The 11,740-nt window shown below is 44.9% G+C and overlaps 2 protein-coding genes across 3 annotated transcripts; both read left to right on the top strand.

Moving 5' to 3' along the window:
• Positions 1-1,441: 1,441 nt before the first annotated feature.
• Positions 1,442-6,933, top strand: LOC133918450 (choline-phosphate cytidylyltransferase 1-like). Its single transcript, XM_062362335.1, has 8 exons — positions 1,442-1,771; positions 3,309-3,422; positions 3,500-3,595; positions 3,817-3,859; positions 3,989-4,144; positions 4,266-4,346; positions 6,355-6,453; positions 6,542-6,933. Exons 1-8 carry the CDS (start codon positions 1,542-1,544, stop codon positions 6,692-6,694), a joined length of 972 nt encoding a protein of 323 aa, XP_062218319.1. The 5' UTR covers positions 1,442-1,541; the 3' UTR covers positions 6,695-6,933.
• Positions 6,934-7,762: 829 nt separating this feature from the next.
• On the top strand, positions 7,763-9,999 carry LOC133917376 (uncharacterized). 2 transcript variants are annotated; one of them, XM_062361280.1, is made up of 4 exons: positions 7,763-8,111; positions 8,305-8,592; positions 8,799-9,005; positions 9,145-9,999. In XM_062361280.1, the coding sequence occupies exons 2-4, from the start codon at positions 8,335-8,337 to the stop codon at positions 9,469-9,471; spliced, it is 792 nt and encodes a 263-aa protein (XP_062217264.1). In that variant the 5' UTR covers positions 7,763-8,111; positions 8,305-8,334; the 3' UTR covers positions 9,472-9,999. The 2 variants fall into 2 exon arrangements, with proteins under 2 accessions (XP_062217264.1, XP_062217265.1); XM_062361281.1 differs by having other exon boundaries at positions 8,111-8,179.
• The last annotated feature ends 1,741 nt before the right edge of the window (positions 10,000-11,740 follow it).

Raw genomic sequence — 11,740 nt, 5'->3', positions numbered from 1 at the left:
GGACTGGCAGCAAGCGTGGAGAAAAAGTTGGAGGTGACAGGCCACGCGCCCTCTTAAATGCAGTATTGGACCTCTCACCATCTGACACCTCATCGCTGGGCCTCTGTGGAGGCCACCGGCAAGGGACTTCTCAAGCCCTCGGGGAACCGAGTGCTCGGGGGCCACTGTTCGCCGCCCCGAGCACTCTCTCCCGGATATGCCCTATCTTGGTCCTCAGGGGTCCGAGTGCTTGAAGGCCACTGTTCACGGCCTCGAGCACTCTCTCCCGGAACTGGCTGTTCGGATCCTCGGGGAACCGAGTGCTCGGGGGTCATTGTTCGCTGCCTCGAGCACTCTCTTTTAGAACTGACTTCCCTTGGGTTCTCGAGAGACTCGGACGTTCAGGGGTCACTGTTCGTAGCCTCGAGCACCCTCTTCTCGGTACTTAGCTTTCCTTATCGTCGAGGGACTTGAGTGCTCGGAGGCCACTGTTCGCAGCCCCAAGCACTCTCTCCTCAGAACTTGGTCTTCTCGAGTCATCGGGAAACTCGGGTACTCGGAGACCACTGTTTATAGCCCCGAGCACCCTCTCCCGGGACTTGGTCTTCTCGTACCTTGCGGAGATGATACCGCGGGAGGACGTCACGTAGCACTCTGCTGTTCTGGCCTCAGGACTCAAAAACCCTTGATTCCTATGTCACTGACAAATACAAACCAAATGCTAATGGACAACATATCATAGGTGACACAAATGTTAGAATGGGAGGAGAATAAAATATGTTAGAGAGTTGGCAGAGGGATACAAATCAAATACTGACATACAATGATGTTGTAGGGCATACAAATGCTAGAACAGGAGAATGACATAATATGTTGTTAGAGAGTTGGAAGAGGGATATCAACCAAACGTCAGCAGACAATGTCATAGCCTATGAAAGACACAAAAGTTAAAACCAAAAGTCAGTAGATAATGTCATAGCCCATAGAAGACACAAAAGTTAAAATAGAATGTCATGACGCATGGGAGCACAAAAAATTAAAAATGGAAGGAGGACAGAATACATTAGATAGTTAGAAGAGATCCAAATCTATAGTTATACACTTATACATTTGTCGGATGACAATTTAAACACTTTTTTAAAAATCACTATATAATCATAAAATTAATTACCCTCTATCGTGTCCTCGCTAGTCACATAATTCACACATGGTGTCGTGGAAGCTAATTTTATAGAATTATGTCCTACGAAAGATCCTCTTCTTTGTGATAACATGTGTCACTCTTCCTTTCCTCATCAGCTCAATCATTAGATCATAAGATAAATAACGTAGATAAAGTTTAATGAGAATTTTTTTACAGGATCGTATAAAATTTACTTTGTGGTGCCATACTATATGTCTTGACTTTACTGGGCCCACAAAGTGTCGTCACAGCCCCGGTCCCACTCGACGGAGACACGGACCATCAGTTTTCCTTTCTTGGCTCGAGGGAGGCTTCCAAGTTCCAACCTCGACGGCCCCCGGGAAGCCTCTCGAGCCTCTCCACCTCCTCCTCTCCTCACATGGCCGGCGACGCGAAGGCCGAGGCGGCGAGGCCGCAGTCCTCCTCGCAGGAGGAAGAGGAGGACTGGAAGGAGGCTGAAGGGGACGTGATTGAGGTCGACCGCGCCACCAGCAATGGCGGCGGGGAGGGGGAGGTGCCGAAGGACAGGCCGATCCGGGTCTACGCCGACGGCATCTACGACCTCTTCCACTTCGGCCACGCGGGGTCGCTCGAGCAAGCCAAGAAGCTGTGAGAAACCTCCTCCCCCTCCTCTTCTTGGGTCTGCCCCCCGATTAAATCGAACTGCTTCGATCTGGCCCTCGCGCTGGCGGTGCCGGGGGTCGGGCGCCCGTTTGGTGCGCGGCGTGCAAAGGTTGCTGCTTTCGCGGCGCTTGTGGTGAGGTCAGGATCGCGCTTGGTTAGATGGTTCAGCGCGAGGTTGGCCGAGAAGTTGTGTAAGCTGGTTTCGTTGATTCTCCCACGCGATTAGCGTTCCGGAAGGGGTGACGTTTTGTGATAGTTGCTGCTTTCGCGGCGCTTGTGGTGAGGTCAGGATCGCGCTTGGTTAGATTGTTCAGCGCGAGGTTGGCCGAGAAGTTGTGTAAGCTGGTTTCGTTGATTCTCCCACGCGATTAGCGTTCCGGAAGGGGTGACGTTTTGTGATCATATCATGTAGGATGCCCATTTTTGTGTAAACATTCCGGTGAATAGTTTCAAAAGGCGTGCTCGTGTTGCGAATTAGTGGGTAGTTTGACGCGCAATATCGCTGTAGGACTCTGTTTTGGGTAATTTGGTGGGACATACTGCTCCTTTCTCGATATGTTATACTTCCACCTGATGTGATAATGTGATATGTCTCTGGATGGTTTTTCTTGGTTGCACTTAGTGGATCATGCGGTGTTAAAGCACCTATGTCATGTACTCCACCTAATTATGGGGCGCGATTTGGAGTTGTTTTAGCATTTCTCTTTATCGTGTACAGCAATCTTTGTCTGTTGCCACATACTGCTTGGGTAGTTGAGTTTCTTAATGAGGGCTTGGAACTATGATACTCTTGCTCGCAGATACAAATTGCCACCTTTCCTTATGTGGTGACTGCTGAGCATCCTCCGATTCTTTGAATTGGCAGTGAAATGGAAGCTGGTTTCAATTTTTTCTCCTTTGGATATCATCGTACATGCGGTTGTGAAATGTGTTTTGTAAGGAAATGTACCTGTTTGTCCAAATCGATCTGTGATTTCTGGTGCATTCTGCATTCCCTATGCCTTTCACAGTGATCACTTTTGAATTTGAATTATGAGTAACTATAAGCAGCTTGTGTTAATCATTTCTGTTTCCGCTGAAGGACACTGATATGGAAAAAGGTGTTTGTCACATTTATGTTAGCTTGTAGGGATACTCAATCTTTTCCTCAATTTCATATATTTAACAGCATGCAGGGAGAGAAAGAAACAAGTCATTTCAGTTACAGTATAGTGGAAGCATCTGACTTTTCTTTGATACCTTTCGTAAGGAACCCTTCAGCTATTCTTGGTTTCTTAAGTATGAAGATGTGTTTAGATTATTAAAGGTCATCCTGTGATGATATTAGAACATACTATGTTTGTAATCTAGTTATATTACTAAGAGCTATTTCTTTTTTGTGTATTCGATATTGAGTGCATTTGACTTCGAACTGCTATTATCCTTGTTAACATTTGTTTTGTCCTTAAGCTCTCTTCAAAAAAATTCTTACTGGAGCTATTGTAAAACGAGCAAACTGAACTGAGCACCTTCAAATCTGTAGGTTTCCAAACACATATCTTCTTGTCGGATGCTGCAATGATGAGTTGACACACAAATTCAAAGGGAGAACTGTTATGACTGAGGAGGAGCGATATGAATCACTTCGTCATTGCAAGTAATCATGTCTCATGCTCTATGAGTCTATCTAATAAGTGCCAATATTGTATCTAATATATTCCTCTATATCCCTAGGTGGGTTGATGAAGTCATTCCTGATGCTCCATGGGTGGTGACAGAAGAGTTCTTGGATAAGCATAACATCGATTATGTTGCACATGATTCTCTGCCGTAAGTGCTCGTTCTGAAAAAGACTGATGTTTCCATGATGCAGTAAATATTTACAAGGAACTGTCTGTGATAATACATATGTCTGTTCTTATTGCAATGAATTATTTTCCTTGTTCAAAATTTGGAAGATATCTGTAGCCTTTGGACTTGCACAATGATGGATCTGAAGTTCATCTATTCAGTTAACCCATACTCTATTTTTGCTATTTGAACTTATACAGGTATGCTGATGCTAGTGGAGCTGGTAAAGATGTCTACGAACATGTGAGTCTATTAAGTTCCAAACTGAGCCATTGACGTATAATCCCGACTAAAGTTCTCTTAATAGTATCAGTTAATCCTTCATTGGTCTGCTGTTTCCTGATAATCACTAATATCAATAGTTTTTGTTAGGTCAAAAAACTTGGTAAATTTATGGAGACCAAGCGCACGGATGGGATATCGACATCGGATATTATAATGAGGATTGTTAAAGATTATAACGAGTATGTTATGCGGAATCTGGCTAGGGGCTACACCAGAAAGGATCTTGGTGTCAGTTATGTGAAGGCATGTGATATTAACTTGATGCTTTAGCTGCAATTCCAACTTATAGGGAATCTCTATGTTGCAAGTACTATGATAGCATTGTGTTTATGGGCTTGTAATTGACCCTTATACATCTTATCAGGAAAAACGACTGCGAGTTAACATGGGATTGAAAAACCTGCGTGACAAAGTGAAGCAACACCAAGAAAAAGTAGGGGAGAAGGTACTTCAACCATCATCTTTATTCATGCCTCCCTTAATGTGAAAAAAATACACAGCTCTCATGTGTGTTAAAAAAAAAACTTTATTCATGACAAAGTAGAAGTTTAACGATGATCAAATTGATTCTAAGGGTTTCTTAATCTCTCTCATTGTGAATTTCGTTGATTCAACACCCATATGCATTTGTGCGTATCAATTTCTTTTGGATGCCAATTTTGTAGCTTATACAGTACTTCAATCGAAGTGCTCTTTGCTGTGTACAAGATCTGCATAGATGAGGTCTGATTCAACTGGTATGATTTTCTTGGATGCCACCAGTTTAAGATCCTGGGATCATTAGGGGGATAAACATCCGTCGAGAGGATAGCCGGGCGGTATCTACTGCTAGGGGAGAGATTAAACTATAGATTTGGGACACTTGGAATATTGGGGGAGACTTATATTAATTCTCTTGCTTGATTACAATCATGTGCAGCTACCCCTTTATATAAAGAGGGAAAATTGCAATCCTAAATCAATTCCAACTCCTAATTTATCTCCTACCATGCTTGTCTCTAAATAAATCAATTCAAATCCTAACATACCAAACTTATCTCCTAATTAAAAGGTACTACCTCCGTTCTTAAAAGGATGTCGTTTTAGCTTCTAACACGTAGAACAAGGTGACATCAATTCTTCCACCTTTGACATATTTACCCCTCTCAATTGCTCCCACTTCCAACACTTCTAATTAATTAGCATCCAATCTACTACACTCATTCGCTCTCAACTCCAACTTCTAATTAATTAGCACCTAATCCATCACACTCATTAACTCTCAGCTCCAACTTTCAAAGACTTTTAATAGGGGCTCTTTGGGGAAACACCACCTCATAAAACTAAAATGACATGTATTTAAGAATAAAACCAACTTCCTAAAACGAAATCTATTTCAGAATGGAGGTAGTAAGATTTATCTCTGCTTTTGTCGTGGTGATCCTTGGGCCCACACGAGCGGTCGGCTAGTCGCCATGACATTACACCCCTCCTTTTGGGCAGATCGTCCTCAATTGCAGGGTGGCGGCCATGGTTGCAGCCCCTGATGTCCCCACATTGACAAATGCTTGTAGCGTTGGGATCCTGTCACGTGAGAGCACCAAGTTGTTCAGAGTGTTTTGCCCACGTTGCTTGTGGTAGGCAGTGCCACTGGTGGCTCCACTGGCGTCGCCCATAGGGATGGCGACAGCGAAACCAACGACCACGACGATGAAGATGAGAGCATAACTGAAGCCATGGGTTGTGATCAGTTGTCTCTAATACTATATGTTATGATCTTGGGGTCATTAGGGGGATAAACATCCGTCGGGAGGATAGTCAGGCGGCGTTGACTGCTAGGGGAAGGATTAGACTATATATCGGGGAGATTTAGAATATTAGGTGAGACTTAGATTAATTATTCTCTTGCTTGATTACTATGATATGTGACTACCCCTTTATATAGAGAGAGGAAATTGCAAGTCTAAATCAATTCCAACTCCTAACTTATCTACCACCAACCTTATCTCTAAGCAGTCCTAATCCAATCTGATTACCAACTTATCTCCTACCAAACTTATATCTAAACAAATCAACTTGAATCCTAACATACCAAACTTATCTTCTAATTAAAAGGTAAGATTTATCTCCTGCTGCTGCTGTGGTGATCCTTGGGTTGGGCCCACATGAGCGGCCAGTTGGCCGCCATGATACCACCTATGTTTGCAAGTTTATCAGGACGATAGTGGATTAGTGGTATATGTCCATTACTCCAGTTTGTCTTTGTTTGGACATACTTTCTTATTTTGTTCTGTAAAGTTTGATCTTTTTGTGGTTGAGAGTTCTTATACACCAGTAAATTGCATACTTTGTAAACTTCTGTGCTTAGAGCAATGGACCACACTTTCGTCTGTACTTTTAGTTGCAATTTTATTGATTATTTGGTTGACAACCTTAGCCTTCTGAAATGCACCCGTTCATTTGCTCATTTGCAGTGGAATACGGTTGCCAAACTCCAGGAAGAGTGGGTGGAAAATGCAGATCGCTGGGTTGCCGGTTTTCTAGAGAAATTCGAGGAGGGCTGTCACTCAATGGTCAGTCACCCTTTGCTCCTTAGTACAGTACTCTGTATGCTAAAAGGAACCCTCTGCTCATTAGGCTTGCTTTCAAAACTGTCCTCAGGGAACCGCCATCAAGGAGAGGATCCAGGAGCGGCTCAAGGCACAATCCAGGGACTTCAGCCTTCTTCAATATGACAGCGACGAGTACGAAGACTATGAAGACGATGACGATGATGAGGACGACGACGAGAAGTACGAAGATGTCAAGGAATAGCGCCTCTATAAATACACCTCAAGTTACCAATACGTACACGCCCTACATGTTGCAAATCGTTGGTCTTGCACTACATGTCTTGGTTTGTGAACTTGTGCTGTCAGGGTATAGATCTGCTTGCTACGTTTGTAGCGTCCCTTGCTGTTTGTTTAGGCAACTTACGGTTGTAAAAGCCCTAGTGGGAAACCTGAACATTATCGATGCTTGTCTTGAGGATACAGGTTACATTTTTTTGCTTTCGTTTAGAACACAAGACTCTGAATTTCGTGTCGGGTCTGTTAGATTGCTCGAATCTGCTTTCCTAACTGTATTTTGTTAGCTTCGACATTTTACCGGAAAATTTAGAGATATATATATGCCAATGCAAGATCTCGAAATGACGCTAGGGTTGCACATTTTAAGAAGTGAGATCCACGCATGGAACCTCTGGATTAATCTTGTGCGGTGGAGACCGAGCTCCAGCCTGGGGCTGGAGACTGGAGAGTTTGGACCGTGGACTCCGTTTCTTCCTGTCATCGTCTATCTCCGGCGAGTCACGGCGGCGGCCGGGATCAAACGACGAGTTGAGATCGGCTGGGCCGATGCACCACCGGTGTCAGTTCCGCCGATTCCGCAGCTTCCCAGCCCCAGGATTTCGTAGCAGATTTCCGAATGTGCGAGGAAAGCAGAGGCCAAGAGGAACGCTTGGAGCTCACAGCGTGGGAAAACCATTTCATTTCTTGGGTTCCTTTCCATGAGCCACTACAAAATTCTTGGATTCCTTGGCATCACTCATTGGACCTCACCTCGATGCCTTGAAGCCTTACTGCGTGCTGGGACTGAGAGATGATTGGTTTGTTTCTTCCTCCTTGCCGTTTCCTTGTGCGAGGGAACTGGCATCTTGGCCGGTGCCTTTCTTCTGATTCCTGCATGGCTCTTGCGTCTTGTTTCTCTTCTTTTTCGTTGTCTTCTTCACGCAGGCGCCATTTGGGGGCGAAGGAAAACTTCTTGCCTTTTATGTTTGATGTGATCAAGTGTGCTACACTGGTACTCAAAACAAAATGCAGTACTTTTATGTGTGGTCGTCTGATGCCTGCTGCTGATTCTCACAGGTGTCCTGCATTTGTTTGTGTTCTTGCCGGCATTTCCAAGGCCAAGGCGAAGGACTTATACTTGACTTGCTTCCTTTTCTTGAGAAGCAGTACAAAACGGCCAAAAGAAAGACGTGGGCTTTTCATTATTCTTGCTTGGATTGCTTGAAAGAGCTTGCTCTTTCTTCCTGGGAGTGGTTGCCTGCATTCAGACTTTGCGGTTTTCGGTGTCGCTTTCGCAGAGGCGGTAACTTGTTTCTCGCTTCCATTCTGCCCTGGAGCTCAAGGCACTGGTGTTCTAAGTCGAGCCAAGAAAGAATTATATGATTCTTGTTCTGCTTTACCTGGTAGATGTTACTCCTGGTTCTTCATCTGCATGTTGCAACGGGGTTCAGTGCTTCGGTTGTTACTTAGGGTCAGGGAATAGTTTATGGTTGTGCTGCTTGTGGGATGCCGTAGTGACCTTCGATTTTTTTTCTTTTTTTTACTTTTACTTCATCTTTTAACCTTGAAACTAAGTATGCCTGCATGAATAAACAGATTTAACCACCTCGAAGGGTGTCACCAACCATGTCGCTCCTACCGAAGCTGCGCTTGGTCACCGTGGATGTGACGGGCACCCTGATAGCTTACAGAGGCCAGCTTGGAGATTACTACTGCATGGCGGCCAAGTCTGCAGGGATGCCATGCCCCGACTACAAGCGCATGCACGAAGGCTTCAAGGAAGCATACACCGAGATGGCAAGGAAACACCCGTGCTTTGGCCATGCGTCCAGCATGCCCAATGCCGACTGGTGGAAGATGTGTGTCAAGGACTCCTTTATCAGGGTAAGATTATTATTGTTGCCATCAAATTTTCAAGTCGGTTGTGTGTATCGTCGGATGTATATGCCAGGATATGTTGTTGCAGTATCTAAAAATAAATCAAATTATCAAGTAATTTTACACTGAATTCCTTTGAGGTTACTTGGTGCACTGATCTGCATCAGAACTGATAATCTTGCAGCCATGTTTGCTCTTTGGTTATGCTGCAGGCTGGCTATGATTACGATGACGATACATTTGAGAAGATATTCAGGCGGATTTATGCCGCGTTCGGTTCCTCCGCGCCGTACTCGGTGTTCCCTGACGCACAACACTTCATGAGATGGCTGAGGAATAAGGGCCTCGTTGTCGGAATTGTCAGTAACGCAGAGCACCGTTACAGAGACGTCGTCTTGCCTGCGCTGGGCCTGAATCAGGTTAGCCATCCTCACCATGTCACTCACTTCCATGCATGCTGATGAACACCTGAAGAAGCATGCGGCATTGTTGAGTGTGATCTGAAGCCTGCTTATGAGTTTTTGACAAGTGTTTGTTATTGCATGCAACCGATCGAAGGGATCGGAGTGGGATTTCGGGGTGTTCTCGGGCATCGTCGGCGTCGAGAAACCTGACCCGAGGATCTACGAGATGGCGCTGGAGGCGGCCGGGAGCGTGGCGCCGGAGGAGGCGCTCCACATCGGCGACAGCATGCGCAAGGACTACGCCCCGGCACGGAGCATCGGGATGCACGCGCTGCTGCTGGACAGGTTCAAGACCGCGGACGCCGGGCGCTGGCGACAGTCCGGCGCGCCGGTGCTCCCCGACCTCGCCGCCGCGCAGGAGTGGCTCACCAGAGGTCCCGAGGAGGGAGAGGAACCCGTAACAACCGGGAAGAATGTCTGAAGAAATGGCGGGGAACATGCTGCATTTGAAGTGCTCTGGCCTGACTGCAATTGCCATTCCTTCTGCTGCTGTGAGTAGTCACCCGTGGAACCATGCCGCGTTCTTCGTCCCGGGATCGTCGTCCTCGTTCCGAGAACGTGGGAATAATCTGATTCCCACCTTGTCAAAACCTTTCACATGATCGTTCCTCGATCATGTTCCTCGATCCCATCCACCTGAGAATTTGGTGACTTGCTGTGACAGCATGGAATGCAGGGAGCCATGGAAATGGTTTTTGGCTGGTGTAATTAGTTAGCTTTTTATCTCTCGTCTGGTGATCTCTGGTGCCGATGCCGATTGCTGTAGTGCAATCAAGATGAGCATTTCACGCAGAGTGAACCTGCAGTGAGCGGTGCAGAGATGAATTGGGTTCCATCCCTTGTGCTTCCAGTTTGCAACCATTGGCCGAATTTGGAACGAGAGATTCCTGTGGGAATGACACTATTTTCGGGCGATTATCGTGTAAAGTTCCTATAAAATTCATATATAACAAACGGGTCATGGGAATTTCGTTGGAAATCGTTCAATTATTTGGAAATTTCAATCAAAATTTATGTTCTCAGTTGGTGTCTTCGGAAAAGACGATGTGGGATTACAGGCTTTCCACTGCAGCCTTAAGGTTGCAAAGAAAATTTTTAGATTAAACTATATGAGGACTCAAATTTAGAGGATTAAAGTATGATTCAAAAAGAAAAGGAGTATCTATACTTCATATAAAATGCACGAGTTATAATAAAATCTGACAATCTTCACCATATATTATATACGATCAAACGAACCACGATCAAAGATTCTCCCTCATCCTCCACCCTCACTTTCCTTCCCGCATCTTATGCTAACACTCGGAAACCGGCAAAAATTCAAAAATAGACAACATAACGGATCGTATTTATAAAAAAAAGATAACATAATATCATACTTACAAATATATCATGTGTATTTGATGCCTCATTCACCGAATACAGGCTTTCGGTACATCGCACACCGAAAAATGACAGGCCCGGGTGTTTTCGGCACCTCATGTGCCGAATATAGCCAGGCCCTGCGATGTTGTCACCTCTGCCGCGTGTTGTCTCTTGTCACCTCTATCGCGTCAATCCGGTTGTATGCGAGGGGTCTGCAATCAATCCAATTGCATGCGAAGGCTACGTACCTACCACCTGCAATAGCTACACTCACATTAAATATAGGATGAAAAGCACATCCCGACTTTGCTTGAATGCATCCATCTAATACGTGACATGTAACGGCAGCGACATTTTTTGTTACCTCTCTCCAGCTCTCTATCAGTCTGCAACTACTAGTATTGATGAGCTTGCACTTCCATTAGTCTTTTTTCTCTGCATATCAATACTAAGTTGCTTTTAGCTCTGATTACACCCATCGTATCGGATAAAAGCATATGTGAGTTGAGTTTGTGTTGCTCAAAGACAATGCACGCTCGAGGGAGAGTTATTGCGATGACAGGGTAAGTCTCAGGGAATCCTGTTGTGTCCGTCGGTAGAGAGAGAAAGAGTCGTGTAGTCATTTTAGGATAGAGATGTCGTTATTTTATACTTAAAGCTCTGTCGTGTGGTCACTTCATGTTTAAAGCCTAAGTCAGGACATAGATATGAACATATCTCACAAAGTATAGTAGTCTTCCTAAAAATCATGTGTGTGGTAGATGGAGAAGAGCCGTGCAACTATTTGAAGGTCATCCACCAAAGGATCCAAACAGGGACACGTTCGACAACCACTTACAAACACTTTTCGTCTGCAAGCAACAAAATTGGCAGATGAATAGGAACGAATCAATTATTGTTGCTGAGGCCCGTGACCTTATCCTTGTTGCTGAAGTATGGAACGGTGTGGCAATTTTCCCCCTTGTATCATTGATCTCAAGATGTATAATGCATAACTGTTGAATACTTAGATCATCTCAAGATGGCGGTGAAAAGTGGTGACGCAAATTAGCAGAAGGATATCAGTTGTACCAATCAATACTATCAGGATAAGATGATTGTCATCTCCGATGTGGTGATGGAAGTTGTAAGGATGGGTACTAGTAATCCACAATTATCTTAAGGGTCATTAGTGCCTTCCGGAGATGGAGTCCTCAGAGGGAAGGGTTGTTGTGGCATGAAATCGTCACTGTCGTTGTCATCTTGAGCTATCACGGTAGAAGCACATCCTCTTGCAATGTTCATTGATCCTTCTCCTGTATTGCTACTGGAACGTCGAAGCATTG

This window comes from Phragmites australis, chromosome 5 (assembly GCF_958298935.1).
Source record: "Phragmites australis chromosome 5, lpPhrAust1.1, whole genome shotgun sequence".
In the NCBI taxonomy this organism is placed as follows: Eukaryota; Viridiplantae; Streptophyta; class Magnoliopsida; order Poales; family Poaceae; genus Phragmites; species Phragmites australis.
The sequence above is the reverse complement of the archived record's forward strand: the minus strand, read 5'-3'. Positions and strand labels throughout refer to the sequence as shown.